At 35.2% G+C, this 21,121-nt stretch overlaps 1 protein-coding gene across 10 annotated transcripts in view; it reads right to left on the bottom strand.

Moving 5' to 3' along the window:
• Positions 1-21,121, bottom strand: part of TRIQK (triple QxxK/R motif containing) — a 114,950-nt gene that overhangs the window by 54,906 nt on the left and 38,923 nt on the right. For 7 of the 10 annotated variants that reach the window (XM_062188259.1, XM_062188266.1, XM_062188267.1 and 4 more), the window contains one exon: positions 1,507-1,588. In XM_062188259.1, the coding sequence (XP_062044243.1) occupies positions 1,507-1,567 (61 nt within the window). In that variant the 5' untranslated portion in view covers positions 1,568-1,588. The remainder of the gene's footprint in view (positions 1-1,506; positions 1,589-21,121) is intronic. The other 3 variants (XM_062188261.1, XM_062188260.1, XM_062188257.1) reach the window with 1 other exon arrangement.

The raw sequence follows: 21,121 nt of genomic DNA, 5'->3' as shown, positions 1-21,121 counted from the left end.
TTGTTGTTTAAAAAAGGATGCTTTGTCACAGTATGAATGAAATCGGAGAACATTATGCTAAATAATGAAATAAAAAGATTGCATGATCTTTTATATTTGGAATTTTAAAAAGTCACATACATATAAAAAGAGAGTACATTTGAGTATTTACCAGAGACCAAGGAAGGAGGAATGTGGAGATGAAGGTCAAATGGTATAAAGTAGCAGGTATATAGGATGAATAAATTTAGAAATCTAATGCATAGCATGATAATAATAATAATAATGTATCGTATACTTGGTTTTTGCTAGAAAAAGTACTTTTATGTGCTTTTATAATACACAAAAAGTAACAATGTGAAACAATGATATTTCAGTTGGTTTGATGGTGGTAATTATTTTACATTATGTTTTATACTTGCATATTGTTACATAAGATGTACAAAAATTAATTGGCTCTATATATTCCAATTTTTTTCTCTTTTAATATCTTTGTTGTACATAATCTCTTATGGGATATATTTTATATTTACAAAATGGATATAATACCTTCATATATCAATTATTTCTAATTATTTTTTGATTTCTTTCTTAACATCTTTATTTTTCAGTTATTTAATGAGTACTTTTTAAGTTAATATTTTTTCATTTCCTAAGGAATTGGTGTAACTATGAATGGAAGGGAATGCACAGAGAGGGAGTGGTGGGTGAGAAGGGTAAGGGTAAGTTACCTTTTGTTTCTGATTTCTACATTTCATTAAAGAATGTGGTTGTCAGATATTGATTCCTCAAGATATTAGAGACTTTGACTAGCATGGGGGTAATTTTTAAAATAAATGCCCATGTATACTTGAAAACAAAATGTTACATGTGGCGCATAATGGAAAACAGAGAAGCTCCCTAGGATCTTCCAGACTGAGTGGACTTTTCTCTAGGCCACTATTTTACTGAAGTGGTATCTCTTCAAACAGCCCCTATATACTTCACAGTCTCAAGTCTACTCCAAGGACTTGTCTCTAGTCTCCCAAAAGCTTTCAGTGATGACCCCTAGAGTGGTCTCTCACTTTTTTCTCAGATCTGCTCTCCCATTTCAAAGGACATTTGTTGCATTGTATTTAGCATATTTTAAGAGAGAATTTTGATATTATCAAATTATTATCATTAAGAGTCTATAAAATTAAATGTTGTTACATGGATAAAAAGAAAGGATTTTTAATAGATGATATTTTTAAATGCTGACTTTCAGAAGCACTTAGCCATAAAAATAAAAATAATATTGACTTTTGATTTCATTAATAAAAAATAAATAACATTAAAAAATCACAAGTATCCCAAGTAAATCTTCACAGGTAAGAAGAACTGCATTCACTTTTTGCTCCTAAAAAAAGTCTATAAGGTCCTTTTTTTTATTCATATATTTCTCTGTATCACATGTATTATAGAAAACATATTTTCCTAATATCATATATAATTGCTTTTTCTTTATCTTAATTCACAGGAGCGTATGAAAGGGAATTCACTGCTTACCAATTTGCTTTCGGTACTGATCAACAGGAAGTTTTATAGCAGAAGCATCTTTTTTACCCATCTTTGATCTCCAAAATGCCTGCTGAAAAGAAAGAAAACAATTATAATGAAATCCTTTTTAAAAATATAAAGGACTTTCCAGAAATTATAATAATAATTTATTCTTTAAAATTCATTTTAAAGCAGTGAATGAAAATGCCTTTGACATATTCTCATAAGATATCCATAAAGAATACAAAATTCTTTCAAATAAATTACCATGGACACAATTAATGGTAATTAAATTTCCTAATCATTTGTTCTGAGTAACATTAATTTTATCAAATGCTATCAATGCCCAATTAAGCCACACTGTTAGAGAACATTATCTGTAAATGTAAAAATCATGTACTATTTATTCAGATGAGCTGGAGCTAAAGACAAGTTCACAGTAGCTTGCTTCTTTCCAAGTACCTATTACGTTAAAACAAAACTAAGGTTGAAGTTTGAAACTCAGGTAATTTAAATTTTCTTTGAAAAAACATGGCATAGGTGACCAAAGTGGATGAATTTCAGTTCCATTTCTTCCCTTCTTCATGTTAACAGTAAAATCTACTACATTTATTAATTTTTTCATGTTTATTACATGAAATTATATATATATATATGAAGGGGGTCTCAAAAATTTATGGAAACTATACATTATCTTTCAGTTTCACTTTCCATGAATTTTTTGAAGTCTTCCGGTATGAATTAAAAAATAGTAAGAGGAAATCCAAATGGCCAACAGACACGTGATAAAATGCTCAGGATCACTAGCCATCAGGGAAATGCAAATCAAAACCACACTGAGGTTTCACCTCACTCCAGTTAGAATGGCCTTCATATAGAAATCAACAAATAACAAATGCTCCCGAGGATGCAAGGATATGGGGAAAAAGGTACACTAATCCACTGCAGGTAGGAATGCAAACTGGTACAGCCACTATGGAAGGCAGTATGGAGATACTTCAGAAATCTGAATATAGTCCTACCATATGATCCAGTCATCCCATTGCTGGGAATTTACCAAAGTGAAATGAAATCAGCATATGAATGAGTTGTCTGTATCCCCCATGTTTATTGCAGCTCAATTCATATATGGAATCAACCCAAATGTCCATCAACTAAAGACTGGATAAAGAAATTATGGGATATGTAAACCATGGAATACTACCTCACTGGAAAAAAAAGAAATGAAATCCTGTCATTTGTAACAGAATGGACAGAATGGATGAAACTGGAAATCATATTTAGTGAAATAAACCATTCCCAAAAGGGAAAATGCATATGTTCTCCCTGATCTGTGAAAATAGAGCACCTAAAAGATAATCTATAGAAGTGAAAGTGACACTTTGAGATGCAATGACTTTGAAAAACCCTTGTCTTGACTGTTGAGGAACATTTTTTTTTTTTCATACTATTTGTTGAACTCTTTTTTTTAGTATAGAGTTATTCATATGTGTATAAAGTTAACTGAAAATAGATCTTAGTAAAAAATAAGAATGGGAATAGGAGAGGGAAGTGGAAGTTTGGTGGGAGTGTGGGTGGTAGGGCGGTAATGGTGGGAAGAATCACTATGTTCCTAAAGTTGTTTTTATGAAATACATAACGTTTATATTCCTTAAATAAAAGGTTTCTGGTAAAAAATAAAATGTATTTTTCATGAAGCAGTTTAAGACCTTTTGTATCTTTCAAATCCTATTGTTTTTATTAAATTTAAACATCGCAGCAGAAGCTACAACTTGCTCACCAAATCTATATTCTCTTTTTCTTCCTAGTAAATTGAACTCTAGTTCCTTCTTTCAATTCTTATGTGTGAGTTCCTAACAAGTGAATATAAACAGAAGTGATGTGAGTCACTTTCAGACCTCAGCCTAAAAACTCTCATGCATAATCCTGCATTTCCTTTTCACCTTCCAGTTTGGTAGAATGGAAATGGTCACCAGACAAACTGTTAAGGTATATTTGCAGGAATCCAGATCATTGATGAGCTGGTAGTTAGAGGATAGGATCTGCATGAACTTGTTTACCATTCTTGTATTCTATTACGAGAAAAGAATGAAACTACATAGAGATTGAGTAGCGATACATTTATAGGGTCTTTTATTACAGACCTAAGTGTTTGCAAAAGCAATGTACACATTGGTTTCTGGAAGCTGGTCCTGACCACAAGTAAGTTACAAGATAAAGATGAGGTCAGGCAAAATCTGGTCAATACAAGGCAGGTCATAAGGGAATAAAGAGTACAATAATTTGGTTACTAATTAGATTGGAAATGCCAGTTTCTTTGAAAGCCAAATAGCAGGAAATAAAACTGAAAAAGGTTCTGAAGAACAAAGGGGTCCATTAAGATTTCTCAGTAAAAAAAATAAAATAAAATAAAATGACAGGAGATTGTTACTGTCTAACCTGAGCCTATTTCAGATTACCTAAAAGCAGGCATTATTGGGCAGAATGAGAGACGCATAGGATTTCTGAAACACAGAGAAAGGAAACAGAATTATGTCTAGGAAGGAAAGTACAGTGTGATAGCTGACGTGTACTTTACTAAACATTGTAAGAAAGTTACTCTGCTTTAACAAAAATCAGGAGGAATAGGAAGCTAGGCTGCAGAAGCAATATAAAGACAGGTAGCAGGCCAATTAATGGCTGCTTCACACAGTAATCTGCCATCAAAGAAACCCAACAGGCCAGACGATTGCATTGGTTTTTAATGTGGAAAGCCAGGGCTTCAGCAGAAGTCACTTATGATAAGCCCTGGCAGCTATGCCAGCCAAGAGTTGGGTCACTGGAAATGGACCCGCCCTGGAGTCGAAGGGCTCCAAGGTCAGAGTCATAGACCTTGTTCGCTCTAAGCTAAAAAGCCCTCCACTCAGCCCAGCTTCCAAAGTAACCACTGCTGTCAAGGGGATGGCCAAGTAGAGTCAACAACATTGCAGGCAGAACTATATGCTAACTAAAAATGTCTTCCTTTTAGAAATGCCACCTAGCTTCTCTTCAAGCCAACTCTCCTCCCAGGCCAGGGTACCTCCCTTATGATGCACCACATGCAAAGAGATAAATAAGCCTGAGCCTCATAACTGACAAGGCCTTAAGCCCACCTGATCATTTTCAAGTCCTGTCAGTTTATATTTGTCTCTCAATGAAAAAACTTGCTCATGGTTTAGACGTATTTCTTAGGGACTCTAGTAATGACTCTGTCCTCAGTTTTTAGATCCTGTTATTTTAGATCCTGTGAGTTTAAAACTGCTTGTTAGATTCATTTTCTCTGGACTTAATAAAGGAAAATCCTAGGTGGCCATGCACATGAAACCTCAGATGGAAGCAGTTTCTGCAAGCTGGCACTGCATCCCCCTAGAGAAGCCACCTCCTGCTGAAACCCTGTCTTGACCCCCTTCCCAAAGAAGCCCCTTTTCAGCATGAAACAGCCAGAGCAATCATTGCCCAGTTCCCCCTAACAGATGTTAGGGTTTCCATCTTTGGGAAGTGGGAATGTGAGGAGTCAGCCAGGTTAACAGATAGTCAGGGGATCCCAATGGAATCTGGGGTATAATTTATTTGCTTCATTCTCCAAAATGTTATCTTTAGCAAGAAACAGGCCACCCTCCTTTCCTCAGAATCTCCAAATTTACCATGAGAATAGCAAGGGAGTTATTCCCAAAACTTCTGAAAACAAGTTACCTATCCTACCCTTAGCAGGCCAGACAGGATGGAAAATTGTAAATGAGGCCTTTTGATGGGTTTTTGTCCCTGGCTGGTAACTGAATGCCTATCTGGTTGTCAATTTTTTTTTCCTTAGAAATTGTACATAAAAGCCCACTGCCACCAGTACCTTTGGATTTATTCCTCTCCTGGAAGCCCCCTCCATGCTGCTCTGTGCTCTGGCTGGAGGTCTTTGACTCTAATAAATACTTATAAATCTCCAAAAAAAAAAAAAAAAGGTTACTAACATTTGAGGAAGCCATATTTACAAAGAATAATCTGTGAATGAAAAACAACCCTTGGGACTCTGCTCCTAAGCCAGTGGATAGCAGCTCCTCAAAGAAGGCAATCTCTGTAAAGTTTGTAACATCCACTTCATACACAACCAGGAGGGAAGAACCAGATAGACAGCAGAACCAACATGAGTAGATAAGGGAATTCTTCTAAATTAAACACATAGTTAAGGTCTGTGAAAGAAATATCTATTAGTGAGCTTGTGAAATTTCTGTCTGTAAACCTTAAGAAACTACAACCCACCTTGAGAAAGAGGACTTTGCATTGGCTTAGATTCTTGGTGCTGAATTGGATGCAGAAAATGGGGAAATTTTGGTTCTATTGAGGAGACAGGACAAGGAATAGACATAGTTCTTTTAAGGCCAGGTGGATGAGTAACAGCAAAGATTGTTGATTGCTCACTAAAATATATTATCCTTTTATTGCTGGACACAGTTGGCTACATTTCTCAACTTCCTTTGATGGTAGCTGTGGGTACATTACTGATTTTTAGCCAACACATTGTGAGCAAATTAATGTTTTTACTTTTAGAGCTGACCTATTAAAACTTTCCATGTGTATTTGTTCATCTAGCTGAAATGAGATGATCTCAAGAGTGAATTTGGAAATGATATAATAAAGATGGCCAATCCTATGACAGCCTGGGACTTGAAAGATTAGATGGAGTAGAGCAACACAAGCATAATATTTTTCTTTCATATAGCTATGAGCAAAGAAATAAACCTGTAGCATTTTATATCTATTTGTTACAGTGGCTGGCATCACTAACTAAAACATGTATGTACAGAATTCTCCATTTACTGAAGCACTTATCAAACTGTAATTGCTCTAATGTGAATTATTAAGACTCTCATATGCCAAATGCACTTGAAATTTATTCAGATCAAATTGATTTATCTATATATAAATCCTCACAGAAATAGTAGTGATAACACTCGATATAAGAAAAGTTGTTCTCACTTAAAAAATTCTACATATATATATGAAAATTATAAATTCAGATAAAACATATTTTAATAATAATTATAGTGTTATAGAAATTTCTATGAATGTACAAAGAGGCGAAAGTCAAGTATATTAAGTCTTCATATCTAATAAACCATTACTTTTGATTTAAACTTAAATTTTATACATGAAACCAAGATATCTCCTATTCCTGTCATTACATGTGTTATTACTTAAGAATTAAAATAATTCTGTTATAATTTATTCATATAGCCATTTAATTTGCATGGTGTTTACATTTATTAATTGTAAAAAGAAATCAAGATATCTTAATCTTAACTATGTGGGGCTAAGAAAGATATCACGATTTTAGGAGAGAAGTTAGTGTAAATGAACAAACATGTGATAATAGCCCCTTTACAATTTAGATTTGTTCTTTGCTTTTATGTGATATTCTTAAGTTTGCAAAAAGAAAATGAAAATTACTAGTACTGTCTGCTAAAATGGTTACTCTCTGTACTTCCCCAATTCCTTATCAATCATTAAAGCCAACATGTCAGCAGAGACATTTCAGAGGCCAATATTTTATTAGTTAATTACCTGTAGTAAATTTAAAAAGTAAAGGATCTTTTAAGACTATTATTTCAACAAAGGGAACTGAATTTTACTTAGTGGAAATTTATTTTAATAAATTATAAAATATAAGCTAAAGAATCTAAATTTTTATAAGGGTCTATACCATATGAACAGACATATTCTATAAGCATAATATCTCTGAATAAAAAACTAAGAATTTCCTTTTTTTTTTTTTTTTTTTGACAGGTGGAGTGGACAGTGAGAGTCAGAAAGGTCTTCCTTTGCCGTTGGTTCACCCTCCAATGGCCGCCACGGCCGGCGCACCACGCTGATCCAATGGCAGGAGCCAGGTGCTTCTCCTGGTCTCCCATGGGGTGCAGGGCCAAAGCACTTGGGCCATCCTCCACTGCACTCCCGGGCCACAGCAGAGAGCTGGCCTGGAAGAGGGGCAACCGGGACAGAATCTGGCACCCCAACCGGGACTAGAACCCGGTGTGCTGGCACCGCAGGCAGAGGATTAGCCTGTTGAGCCATGGCACCGGCCCTAAGAATTTCAATCATGGAGTTATATCACACAGTTTCTGGTTTTAAGTTTTTTAATTTTTTTTTTTTTTTTTTTTTTTTTTGGACAGGCAGAGTGGACAGTGAGAGAGAGAGACAGAGAGAAAGGTCTTCCTTTTTGCCGTTGCCGTTGGTTCACCCTCCAATGGCCGCCGCGGTAAGCGCGCTGCGGCCGGCGCACCGCGCTGATCCGATGGCAGGAGCCAGGTGCTTCTCCTGGTCTCCCATGGGGTGCAGGGCCAAAGCACTTGGGACATCCTCCACTGCACTCCCAGGCCACAGCAGAGAGCTGGCCTGGAAGAGGGGCAACCAGGACAGGATCGGTGCCCCGACCGGGACTAGAACTCGGTGTGCCAGCGCCGCAAGGCGGAGGATTAGCCTCGTGAGCCGCGGCGCTGGCCTGGTTTTAAGTTTTTGTCGCTAATTATTTTAGTGATTGGTAACCATCAAAATTTTAAACTCTATTTTTCTCCTTTGAAATTATTCTATTGTTTAAACAAAAAAACCATTTTACTAAATAACAAAAGTAAAAATGCCGATGGGATACATATTTCACACAAGTGCAAGTGACTTACATTTCATTAACTGAAAAAAACCCAAGATGGAATATATTTTACTTTACGAATAAACACATTGGAATATTTTAATTGATCTAAAGATAAATTCATCTGTATGGTGAAAACTGTCAAGGCCTCAGACATCTAGAACCTCTAAAATGTTCTGACTTTTCTTTGTTCTTCAAAGCCTTTCAGTAATCATCATTCATTTCTATTGCTTTGATAGTTAGATAGCCGACTCCCAAGAAATCCAGGGAGACATTAGCACATACAGCTACAATTTCTAATAAGACAGCTATTTGCATACAAGATCAGCCACAATTTAAAATGTGTTGTGATAGATGCGGAAAGGGAATAACAGATTTATATTAGCATGTACAATACCAAGATTGTTTTCACAATTTAATCCCTTAGAGATTATGTCTCATCACCTTCTTTTATAAAGAACACTGCATTCCCTGAGGAACTAACTTGCTCTGAGACCCAGATAAATTAAAATATGGATTAATAAGATAATATTTATTATTTATGAATTTTGCTGTAGGAATGATTTCAGATTAAATCATCAGAGAAGTTTTTAGCATTCTTGAAACTTGATAACACATATTTAAAGTAGAAAAATGCTAATTTTATTTAATACCAAAACTGCATATTAAAATAATTCATAGCTAATTTTTCAGTTAATTAAAACTTTACACTCTTTAGGAGTCCTTAGGACTTTTATAATTAAAGATAGCATTTGTGTTTTTAGTACACTTTCTTAACCTGGATTTTACAGAGCAATTTGCTACATGTATTTTTAAACATAATATGTGACCTTTAAAAACAAACAAATGTAGTATTATATTCAATCACATTCCAACCAAGTTATTTTATTGCTCATTTATACCATTTTTATGAAATCTAGAAAGAACAAGTAAAGAAATAAGAAACCCAAAGCCTTCACATATGTCTTTGCTACCAGGAAAAGCATTAAATCCAGACTGTGACATTTAAATACATATCAAAAGACAGGTTATTAAAAAAATTCAACCCATAGCCACACAAAACAATAATTATCTCATTTTTTAAGTCTGAAAGTAATACCCTAATTAAGAAAACTCTTAGTTAAGCATAAACTTATAATTAGGCAGGAAAGATAACTTAGTTACAGCCAAACCAAAATTGAACACCAATCATGAAAATAGAACCTCATATTGGAGATATCATGAGCAAATAAGATATTAGTTCCTGACCTTAACAACACATTCGCTGCTTCCAGAGTATTAAAAATTCAAAATTGCTCATTAAATAAACAAAAGTCTTCCAACTGGTCTTTGATCTGTTTTGAGTAAAATTTTTTTGTAAGGTATAAGGTATGGGTCTAGTTTTATACTTCTGCATGTGAGATCTGGTTTCCTCAGGACCATTTGCTAAAGATACTGTCCTTACTCCAGGGATTGATTTTAACTCCTTTGTCAAAGATAAGTTGACTGTAGATGCATGAATTGATTTCTGGAGTTTCTGTTCTATTCTATTGGACGACAAGTCTGTTTTTGTGCCAGTATCAGGCTGTTTTGATGATAAATGCTCTGTAGTAGGGTCTTGAAATCAGGTATTGTGATGTCTCTGAATTTGTTTTTGTTGTATAAGATTGTTTTAGCTATTAGGGATCTCCTGTGTTTTCCACATGAATTTTAATATCATCTTTTTCTACATCTGCAACAAAGTTGTTGGTATTTTTATTGGGATTGCATAGACTCTGTAAATTGCTTTTTGTAGAACAGACACTTTGATGATGTTGATTTTTCCAATCCATGAACATGGACGATTTTTCCATTTTAAATAACTCATTCTATTTCAGTTCTTATTGTTTTATAATTTTCATCAGAGACCTTTGGCATCTTGGTTAAATTTATTCCAAGACATCTAATTCTTTTTGGAGCTATTGTGAATGGGACTGATTTTGAAAGTTCTTTCTCAGACATGGCACTGTCTGTGCAGACAAAGCCTACTGATTTTTCTGTGTTGATTTTATATCCTGCCATTTCACCAAATTCTTTTATGAGTTCCAATAGTCTCTCAGTGGAGTCTTTTGGATCCCCCTATATATAGAATTATGTCATCTGCAAATAGAGTTAGTTTGATTTCCTCCTTTCCAATTTGTATCCTTTGATCTCTTTTTCTTGCCTAATGGCTCTGGCTAATATTTCCTGGAATATATTGAACAGCAATGGTGAGAGTGGGCATCCTTGTCTGGTTCTGTATCTCAGGGGGAATGCTTCCAGCTTTTCCCCCTTCAATAGGATGCTGGTCGTGGGTTTGTCATAAATTGCCTTAGCTGTGTTGAGGAATGTTCCTTCTATACTTATTTTGCTTAAGGTTTTCATCATTGAAAGGATGTTGCATTTTATCAAATACTTTCTCTATATCTACTGAACATCATAAGTGCTTTTTTTTTTTTTTTTTTTTGAAGAGGACATTGCCTTTATTGGAGAATTTGCTCTTTACAAAGAGAAGCTACTTTTGATCATCTGGAAAATATGTCTGTGGCAGAAATTACTTTGTATCTTGCTTTTTTCTAAGCGAGTACTTCTCCCATAAACTTTTTTTTTATTAAACTTTTATTTAATGAATATAAATTTCCAAAGTACAGCTTATGGGTTACAATGGCTTCCCTCCTCCCATAACTTCCCTCCCACCCGCAACCCTCCCCTTTCCAGCTCCCTCTCCTCTTCCAATCACATCATGATTCATTTTCAATTCTCTTTATATACAAAAGATCAGTTTAGTATATATTAGGTAAAGATTTCAACAGTTTTCCCCCATATAGCAACACAAAGTGAAAAAAAAATACTGTTGGAGTACTGGTTATAGCATTAAATAACAGTGTACAGCACGTTAAAGACAGAGATCCTACATAATATTTTTTTTAAATTAATTAATTTTCTATGCCATTTCCAATTTAACACCAGGTTTTTTTTTTTTTAATTTCCAATTCTCTTTATATACAGAAGATCGATTCAGTATATAATTAGTAAAGATCTCATCAGTTTGTACCCACGCAGAAACACAAAGTGTAAAAATACTGTTTCAGTACTAGTTATAGCATCACTGCACATTAGACAACACATTAAGGACAGATCCCACATGGGATATAAGTACACAATGATTCCTGTTGCTGACTTAACAATTTGACACTCCTGTTCATGGCGTCAGACACATGAAAAAGTGTTCAAGATCACTAGCAATCAGAGAAATGCAAATCAAAACCACAATGAGGTTTCACCTCACCCCGGTGAGAATGGCTCACATCCAGAAATCTACCAACAATAGATGCTGGAGAGGATGTGGGGAAAAAGGGACACTAACCCACTGTTGGTGGGAATGCAAACTGGTTAAGCCACTATGGAAGTCAGTCTGGAGATTCCTCAGAAACCTGAACATAACCCTACCATACAACCCAGCCATCCCACTCCTTGGAATTTACCCAAAGGAAATTAATTTGGCTAATAAAAAAGCCATCTGCACATTAATGTTTATTGCAGCTCAATTCACAATAGCTAAGACCTGGAACCAACCCAAATGCCCATCAACAGTAGACTGGATAAAGAAATTATGGAACTGTACTCCATAGAATACTATACAGCAGTAAGGAACAATGAAACCCAGTCATTTGCAACAAGATGGAGGAATCTGGAAAACATCATGCTGAGTGAATTAAGCCAGTCCCAAAGAGACAAATATCATTTGTTTTCCCTGATCGGTGACAACTGAACACCAAAGGGGAAACCTGTTGAAGTGAAAGGGACACTATAAGAAACAATGACCTGATCAACTCTTGTCCTGACTTTAGATGTACAATGTAATACTTTATCCTTTTTAGCATTTGTTGTCCTTCTTTTGTTGTTGTTCTAGTACTAGTGGTTGAACTCTGTAATTAACACACAATTATTCTTAGGTGCTTAAATTTTAACTGAAAAGTGATCCCTGTTAAATTTAAGAGTGGAAAAAGAGAGGGAGGAGATGTACAATTTGGGACATGCTCAATCGGACTTGCCACAAATGGTGGAGTTAGAAACGTGCCAGGGGATTCCAATACAATCCCATCAAGGTGGCATGTACCAATGCCATCTCACTAGTCCAAGTGATCAATTTCAGTTCACAATTGATGGCTCTGATAGGTCTAAGAGTCAAAGGGATCACACAAACAAGACAAGTGTCTGCTACTACTAACTGATAGAATCAAAAAGGGAGAGAAGGCATCATATGGTTTTGTTCTTCAGTTTTTCAATGTGATGTACCACATTTATTGATTTGTGAATGTTGAACCATCTTGGCGTACCAGGGATAAATCCCACTTATCCCATATGAATGACCTTTCTGATGTGTAGTTGAATTCAATAAGCTAATATTTTGTTGAAGATTTTTTCATCTATGTTCATTGGGGTTATTGGTCTATAGTTCTCTTTCTCTTTGTTGTATCTTTTTCTGGCTTAGGAATTAAGGTGATGCAAGCTCACAGAAGGAGCTTGGGAGGATTTCCTCCCTTTCAATGGCTTTGAATAACTTGAGAAGCATTGGAATTAGTTCTTCTTTAACTGTCTGGTAGAATTCAGCAGTGAAGCTGTCTGGTCCTGGCCTTTTCTTTGTTGAGAGGGTCTTTATTACTGAGTCAATCTCCATCTTGGTTATTGGTCTGTTTAAATTTTCTATTTCTTCATGACTCAATTTTGGTAGGTGGTATGTGTCTAGGAATCTAACCATTCTGCTAGGTTTCCCAATTCATTGGCATACAGTTCTTTGGAGTAATTCCTGATGATTCTTTTTATTTCAGTGGTATCTGCTGTTAAATTTCCTTTTACATCTCTAATTTTGTTGATTTTGGTCTTCCCTCTCTTTTTTTTTGGTTAGTTGGTCCAATGGAGTGTCAATTTTTTTTTTAAAAAAAAATCTCTTCATTTCACTCATCTTTTGTATTGTATTGAGCAGGATAACACATACATCATACATGTAAGGTATCATACAATAAAGGCACCCCAAATGGTGGCAGGATTTTTACTAGTAGACCAAAAGACTCTGAATTAGGAAGACTGATGAGAGACCTGGATATGCACAAGTAACAATAAAAAGAAAAATATATCTGTCTCAAAGGAGACAGGCTTTTTGTTTAAGTTGTCTCATTTGTTTTCATACTCATGGAAATGCAAATGGACCTGGAAATGGTGAGAGAAAATTAAGATAACAACCAAACTCATGATCCACAGGTACTGGAGAGTTAAAGAAATAAGATTTCCGTTTAAGAAGGCTTTAGTGAAATGGTGCCTAAGAGAAGAACTGGGTTTCAATTAATGGCAAGGTAAAAATAATAGTAAGTGATTGAGAGTGATGGAGGTCAAGGGGAATATAAGGAAAATTACAAGTATAGGAAGGGAAGAGAATGGCAAGAGAATGATCCATGAAACAATCCAAAATCCTACAGTATAACATGGGCATAGTGATGAAAGAACATATGAATAAGGATGTCATCTTGGGAAATGAGCAAAGGTAACAGGAAAGTGTAACATCTTGAATCAGCTTTATCTCAAAACTGCACTGAGTACTTAGCTCTACTGGCATCAGTTGTATCCTTTGTAAAATGGGGATACCCCAGGTCCGCTAGGTACAGTTGGCAGACTGAAATTCAGCACCTCAGATAAGAGCCTCAAATCCCAGTGATCTAGACAGGCACATCTATTCACCAGGAATAACTAGAGGCTCTAGGACAGCATTTATCAACCTATCACCAGCATCTGAGTTGCCTGATCTACTCATTAAAATGCAGATTCCTGGGTTCCACCAATGTCCTACTGAATCAGAAACTCAGGGATGAAGGACCATAGGTGGTCAGTTGCTTTGTTTTTAGATATCCTAGGTAATTGCTGACCACGAAAGTTTGAGAAATACTGATTACTGATTTTCTGTTTAACAAGCTCACAGCTGATTTCTCCTGTACCTTGTCAGAAGTAGATGTGACACCTGAGAAGAGACTCAGCTGCTTCAGTTCTGGTGGCTGGCAAAGCCTAGTTGGGGCAGCATGAAACTCTAATGCAGAAACTCTAATGATCAGCGGACATTTTCAGGTTTTTAGAATTCACCAGGAAGCCATCAAAGGGTTTTGTACAATGTGGTAACCCAATCAGATACTTTATTTTTTTATTTTTATTTATGACAGATAGAGTTAGACGGTGAAAGAGAGAGACAGAAAGGTCTTCCTTCCATTGGTTCACCCCCAAAATGGCTGCAACAGCCGGTGCTGCACCAATCTGAAGCCAGGAGCCAGGTGCCTCCTCCTGGTCTCCCACGCAGGTGCAGGCACCCAGGCCATCCTCTCCTGCCTTCCCAGGTCACTGCAGTGAGCTAGACTGGAGGAGGAGCAGCCAGGACTAGAACCTGGCACCCATATGGGATGCCGGTGCTACAGGCAGAGGATTAGCCAAGTGAGCCACGGCGCTGGCCCCCAATCAGATACTTTTTAATAAGATTAGAAAGACTGAGAAGTTTGAAGATAATTGATAGGATAGAATATAGAGAATCTTGCTAAATTACAAAGGTAATCCACTTAGGAAGTGACACAGCAAGTAGAAAAATTTGGTTACTGACCTCTTAGATTTGCAAACAGCCTGAATAGGGGGTATGAAGTAGGAGAAAAATGGAAGTAACAGTATTTTTCCACTTGAGTGATCATTAGTTAAAATACAAAGAACAAGGCATAATCCTTCAGAAATAGTGCAGTTGGGTGGGGCTGCAGAAGAAGCATTTCCAACAAGCACTAGCTCCCTGCCAGAGTTTTCAAATTCAGGTGGTTCATGGGCCATAGTAGGTAAAATATTGGATAAACAGATGGTAATGTCATTAACTAAAATAGGCAATCTAGAAGAAGTAAGCAAGGAGTAGGTGGTGAGGGTGACAGAGTGGTAGAAGCTTACACTGTAAAATGTTTATAACTGCTATCCAAAAACAATACACTTGTTCCAGAAACTCAATAGAATGAGTTAATTCAAACATAATCATATCACAAACCTCTCGATCTGCACAAAAAAATCTACAAATATTTTATTTACTTTTATTTTAAGGCACAGATTGTTGTGGCATCTGGACACATGACATACTTGAAAACAACACATTAAATTTATACTGCCCAGAATAGACAAAACGCTGCCTTGCATGTACCATCAACAATGCTCATCACCGGGGGGATGAAGGTACTGTATTAGCTGGGTCCTGTGGAGCTATTTTGTTTTTTAATTCAGAACTTTGCACAAATATAACAGAGATAGGCACCTCACATCAAAGAGGCAACAAAATGAAGGGAATTTCTATTAAGTGATCATTTTCCTGCTTGGGAAATTGATTACAACTCATTAGGGTGTAACTTCAGCAAATGGGAAACACACTTCAGTGAATTTCTTGTATTATATTTGCAAAAGGAGATGGGTTAATGAAGCTAAGACTGGTGTATGATGTAACTTTCAGTTATCAAAAAGTCATTAACCACACAAATTGCACTCTCCTTTAAATGAAGGTACATTTCATATAAACTGCTCTTTCAAAAATTTCTAAAAGTTAAAATAATATAGTATCAAATAAATAAGATTACTGACCCTATTTTAATTGTTATGAAGTGTTTATATAAGGAGTGATACACATCTAAACATGTAAAAAGAACAGACATTGACGATTCTACCATAAAACCAACAAGGCAGTTTGTATCATTGTCTAATAAGAGCTTATTAAGTCAACAAGAAGAGGAAAAATCAAGGATATGTTTGGTTTTAGACTCTGAGGCTGAGAAAAGACAGTTTAATGTCCACTTTTCTCCAAACCAACACATCTTCAGACTGCCCATCCTGATAAGACAAAGAGTAATTGAAAAAAAGGATTATATGAAATGGTTACAAATCCTGAGTTTATAATCCCTTAAAATTATTAATTTTTTGTATTTAAAAGCAAGATTTATTTGCAGAGACTTTCATTTTAAGAGAATTATATGAAGACTGACAATGATTCAAGTTATCAAATCAATATTTTTAAAAAAACTTTATATAGCTGATATCAAAAATGATGGCTAAATGATGAAGGAAAACAATAATCTCTATATGTAAGCATCTCAGATGACATTCGGTCTTATCTTTAAGACATAGCTTCAATTTATAATAATTAGTGTATGCGAATAGACTAAATTCAGAGGTTGCATTAAATGCACTTATTATATTGAAATCTTGCATGATCATAACATTATTACTTTACTACCATGAGAATTTCTCAAACTGGTAGTTTGTACACAGATTGTGATATTAAAAATATATGCAAACTATGATGCAAATTAAACATTTATAAGACCACCAAATTATAGTACCAGCAAAATGCAATAATAAATATGAAATTTGAAGTGAGAAAACAATGTGGGAAAAGGTTAATGGGTACAAATATAATAACACTGAGTAATTAACTAATATAACTTGGCTATAGAGACATAAGAAAATACATAAAATATAGAAAAATCATAATACTAAAAAGCATAAATAAATATTTCTGCTTTAATGGATTAGCAGAGTAAAAGATTTCTCAAAAATGAGTCAAAACGCCAATGAGAAAATCAGAAATTCAACGTTTTACTAGATTCTCTATTTGCTATCACCTATTCATTCATACATACACTAACATGTGTAATGCCTTTTATAAGTCTATTCTTTTAAATATATGCAAAGTGCTGCTTAATATGGAAAAAAAATTTAAAAACATTGTTTCACAAAACAATAAAAAATAAACAAAAAAAAAAGCCAGCAAATGAGAAAATGAAAAATTTAGATTCAAAATAAATTGTCTAAAAGTAATAAAAAGGGCTGGAGCCGTGGCTTAACAGGCTAATCCTCTGCCTTGCGGCGCCAGCACACTGGGTTCTAGTCCTGGTTGGGGCGCCGGATTCTGTCCCGGTTGCCCCTCTTCCAGGCCAGCTCTCTGCTATGGCCCAGGAAGGCAGTGGAGGATGGCCCAAGTCCTTGGGCCCTGCACCTGCACGGGAGACCAGGATAAGCACCTGGCTCCTGGCTTCGGATCAGTGAGATGCGCTGGCCGCAGCAGCCATTGGAGGGTGAACCAATGGCAAAAAGGAAGACCTTTCTCTCTGTCTCTCTCTCTCACTCTCCACTCTGCCTGTCAAAAAATAAATAAATAAATAAATAAAAGTAATAAAAAGACTCCAATTTCAATGTTATAACCTGCAGAGATTAAAACATTACAATTGCAAAATATCTAGAAATTATGGTTAAAATAAAATAATCAGGGTTTTCATTTTATTCACCATATGCTCTATTGTATTATATTTATATTGCTATATGTAATATGCATCAAATAAATGTTACTATATATGTATATATAGGAATTTAGCTAAAATGATGCATAGGGTAAACTTTAATTAGCCAAAAGACTGAAAAACAACGACCCAAAAAGAAACATTTCAAAAGAAGAGTATAAAGGACATGCACTGATAGCATAGCAGGTAAAGCCACCGCCTGCAATACTGGCATCCCATATGGGTACCAGTTCAAGTCCTGGCTACTCCACTTCCAATCCAGCTCCCTGCTAATGCACCTGGGAAAGCAGCAGAAGATGGCCCAAGTGTTTGGGCCCCTGCCACCCACATGTGAGACATGGAAGAAGTTCCTGAATCCTGGCTCCAGTCTGGCTCATCCCTGGCCATTGTGGCCACTTGAGGAGTGAACCAGTGGATGGAAGATCTTCCTTTCTCTCTCTCTCTCTCTGTAGATAGATAGATAGATAGATAGATAGATAGGTAATATCCTCCCTGAATTCTGCCATTCAAATAAATAAATCTTAAAAAAAGAAGAGTATAATCCCTGAAAATATAAAGAGCATATAATAAACCAAAATTAGTAATAATGAAAGAGAAGAAAAAGAGATAATACAGATAAGCCCTGTACCAGAAACATAAGGTATAGTAGATATATAAAATAATGGAGACAATTTAAAGCCTACAAATATACACAACAATTCTCAACTCATTTCATAAGATTCTTGAAGTGAAAAGAAGTCAAGAACATTTTAAGGACCAAAAATAACAAACCAATCTTACATATAAAAAAAGATTTAAAATTCTAAACCTAATATTAGAAAATCAAATCCAGTATATACAATCATAATAACAAAATTTGTCATGATAAAGCTAGGCTAATCACAAAAATGTAAGGATGGTTTAACATTAGATAATATATTAATAATATTATCCATGTTAACTGATTAAAGGAGGAAAATAACTGAAAAACCCCAACAGTATTTTTTTAAGTTACACTGAAAATTTATTATGAAAGAAAGAAGAAAAGGAGGAAGGGAGAGCTGAAAGGAAGTAGGGAAGCAGGATGTCAGGAAGACAGGGAAGAGGAAGACAGGAATTTGGGATATAGAAATTTAAAGAATTTTCTTATCCTGTTGATAGAAACTATCTGGATTATCCTCAATAGAGAAAAATCAAGTGTTCCTTTTAAAATCATAAATAAGGCAAAGATACTTATTGTACTGAGAAACCCAGGTAGCACAGAGACAAAAGAGAGAAGGATGTAGGAATTGGAAAGGAAAAAAAAAAAGAATATTAGTCACAAATAAAAATGACCCTGGGATTGGATTAGGAGAGAAACACATGCAAATTATTAGAACCTATGAAACTACAAGAACATGGCAAACAAACTATAAATAAATATAAATATACACATATTTAAAAATCATAGTTTAGCAATCTATTAAGTACTTATAAATACTATGAATATCTCTAAACATATACACAAGATCATTTACAGAACTTCTTAAAGAAATTATATTATGATTGAAACAATGGAACAACAAGTAACTAGTGAATTATTTGGGGGAGCAATATGGTAATAGCAAGTAAAACTGAAGATACGTAGTCACATGTACCAACAATCCCACTGCTGATTGTATGATTTAGGGACACAGTTCTATATGTGCACTAAAACAATAGCATGAATGTTTACTACAAATGTGTTTAACAACAGCAAAATCTTTCCAAAAAAAACCCTATATGCCCTCATAATTTAAATGTAAATAAAATTTAAAACAGTTAAAATGTGTGGACAAATATACATGTATTAATGTATTCATACAACTGTTCAAAACTTGCAAGTCATAGTTAGTTGGAAAAAATACACCCAAATGTTAAAAATTCTGTGGTTCTATAGTAGAAACAAGGAAGACAATTGAGATAGCCTGCATAGGGTATCTCAAATGGGATTTGTTCACAAAATATCATTGGGTCTTGTTCTTTGACCCAAACAATTTCACTTAGTATATATATAGATATGTTTGTATTTTTATCTACCACTATGCAGTTTACTTTCTCACTGTCCCAACTGATCTCTTTCTTCATCCTTTTTTGTTGTTGTTGAGACAGAGTTGTTAAAAACCATCACATTTCAAACTGTTAGTTTCAATCCTAATATCTATACATTACTTTTTAGTTACTCTGTAGTTACCACATATCCAGGAGAATATATGGTATTTGTCTTTTGGAGACTGGCTTATTTCACTGAGTATAATGGTTTCCAGTTGCATTCATTTTGCTGGAAATGAAATGATTTAATTTTTTTTTTACTGTTGTGTAGTACTCCATAGTGCATATATGCCATAACTTATTTATTCAGTGTTAAGTTGATGGACATCTGGGTTGATTCTCTATTATAGCTATTGTGAATTAAGCTGCAGTAAACATGGGGGTACAGATCACTTTTTATATGCTGATATCTTTTCATTTGGGTAAATTCCCAGGAGTGGGATGGCTGGATCATATGGTAGGTCTATATTCAGATTTTTGAGGTATCTCCATTCTGTCTTCAACAGTGGTTGTACTACTTTACATTCCCACCAACAGATTAGGGTAGCTTTCCTTCCAGAATCCTTGAAGGCTTTTGTTGTTTGTTGTTTGTTGATTTCTGAATGAAAGCCATTCTATTGGAGGTGAGGTGAAATCTCATTGTGGTTTTGATTTGCATTTCCCTGATGGCTAGTGATCCTGAGCATTTCCTCAGGTGCCAATTGGCCATTTGAATTTCCTCTCATGAAAAATGCCTGTTCAAGTCCTTTGCCCATTTGTTAACTGGATTGTTTTGTTGTTGTGTTTCTTGGGCTCTTTGTAGATATTGGGTGTTAAGCCTTTATCAGCTGCGTAGTTTGCAAATAATTTTTTCCATTCTGTCTGTTTCTTCTTCATTTTTTTGAGTGTTTCTTACCTTCCTCTTGAGATTGATAATTTTTTTGGTATCCTATTGTGTTTTCCTTTTTAAAAAGTTGATTAATTAATTTATTTATGCGGCAGAGAGACAGAGAAAGAGAGAAACAGAGTTCCAATCCACTGGTTCACTCCCCAATACACAATGCCTTACATAGCCAGGGCTGGGAGAAGAAAAGATAAGAGCCAGGAATACAATCCAGATCTCCCACATAAGTGGCAGGAATCCAATTACTTGAGCCATCACCACTGTCTCCTAATGTCAACATTGACAGGAAGCTGGAGTTGGGACTTGGAGCTAGGAATTGAATGCAGGCACGCTAATATTGAATGTGGGTATATTAATTGTTAAGCTAAAATCCATTCCCCTAGCCTCACTTTTAATCTATTAGTTATTTCTCTTTAATTTATACTTTCAGAATTAACTATATATAAATATATTCAGGCATACATTATATAAATGTATATATACACTCTGTATATACATTTACAATTCACATATACACATTTATATAACCTACCACTGCCTAACTTCAAATAATCCTTTGACCTATTATCACCCAACATTTACATATAGTTAATAAACCACTGCTAACACTTTTGCTTTAAATAGCCACGTATTTTCTTTGCAAAATTTAAAATGAGAAAAATGCCTTTTATACTTACCCACAGATTTACTATT

This window comes from Lepus europaeus, chromosome 4 (genome assembly GCF_033115175.1).
Source record: "Lepus europaeus isolate LE1 chromosome 4, mLepTim1.pri, whole genome shotgun sequence".
NCBI classification, from domain to species: Eukaryota; Metazoa; Chordata; class Mammalia; order Lagomorpha; family Leporidae; genus Lepus; species Lepus europaeus.
Note: the sequence above shows the minus strand (reverse complement) of the source record. Positions and strands in the feature narration are given on the sequence as shown.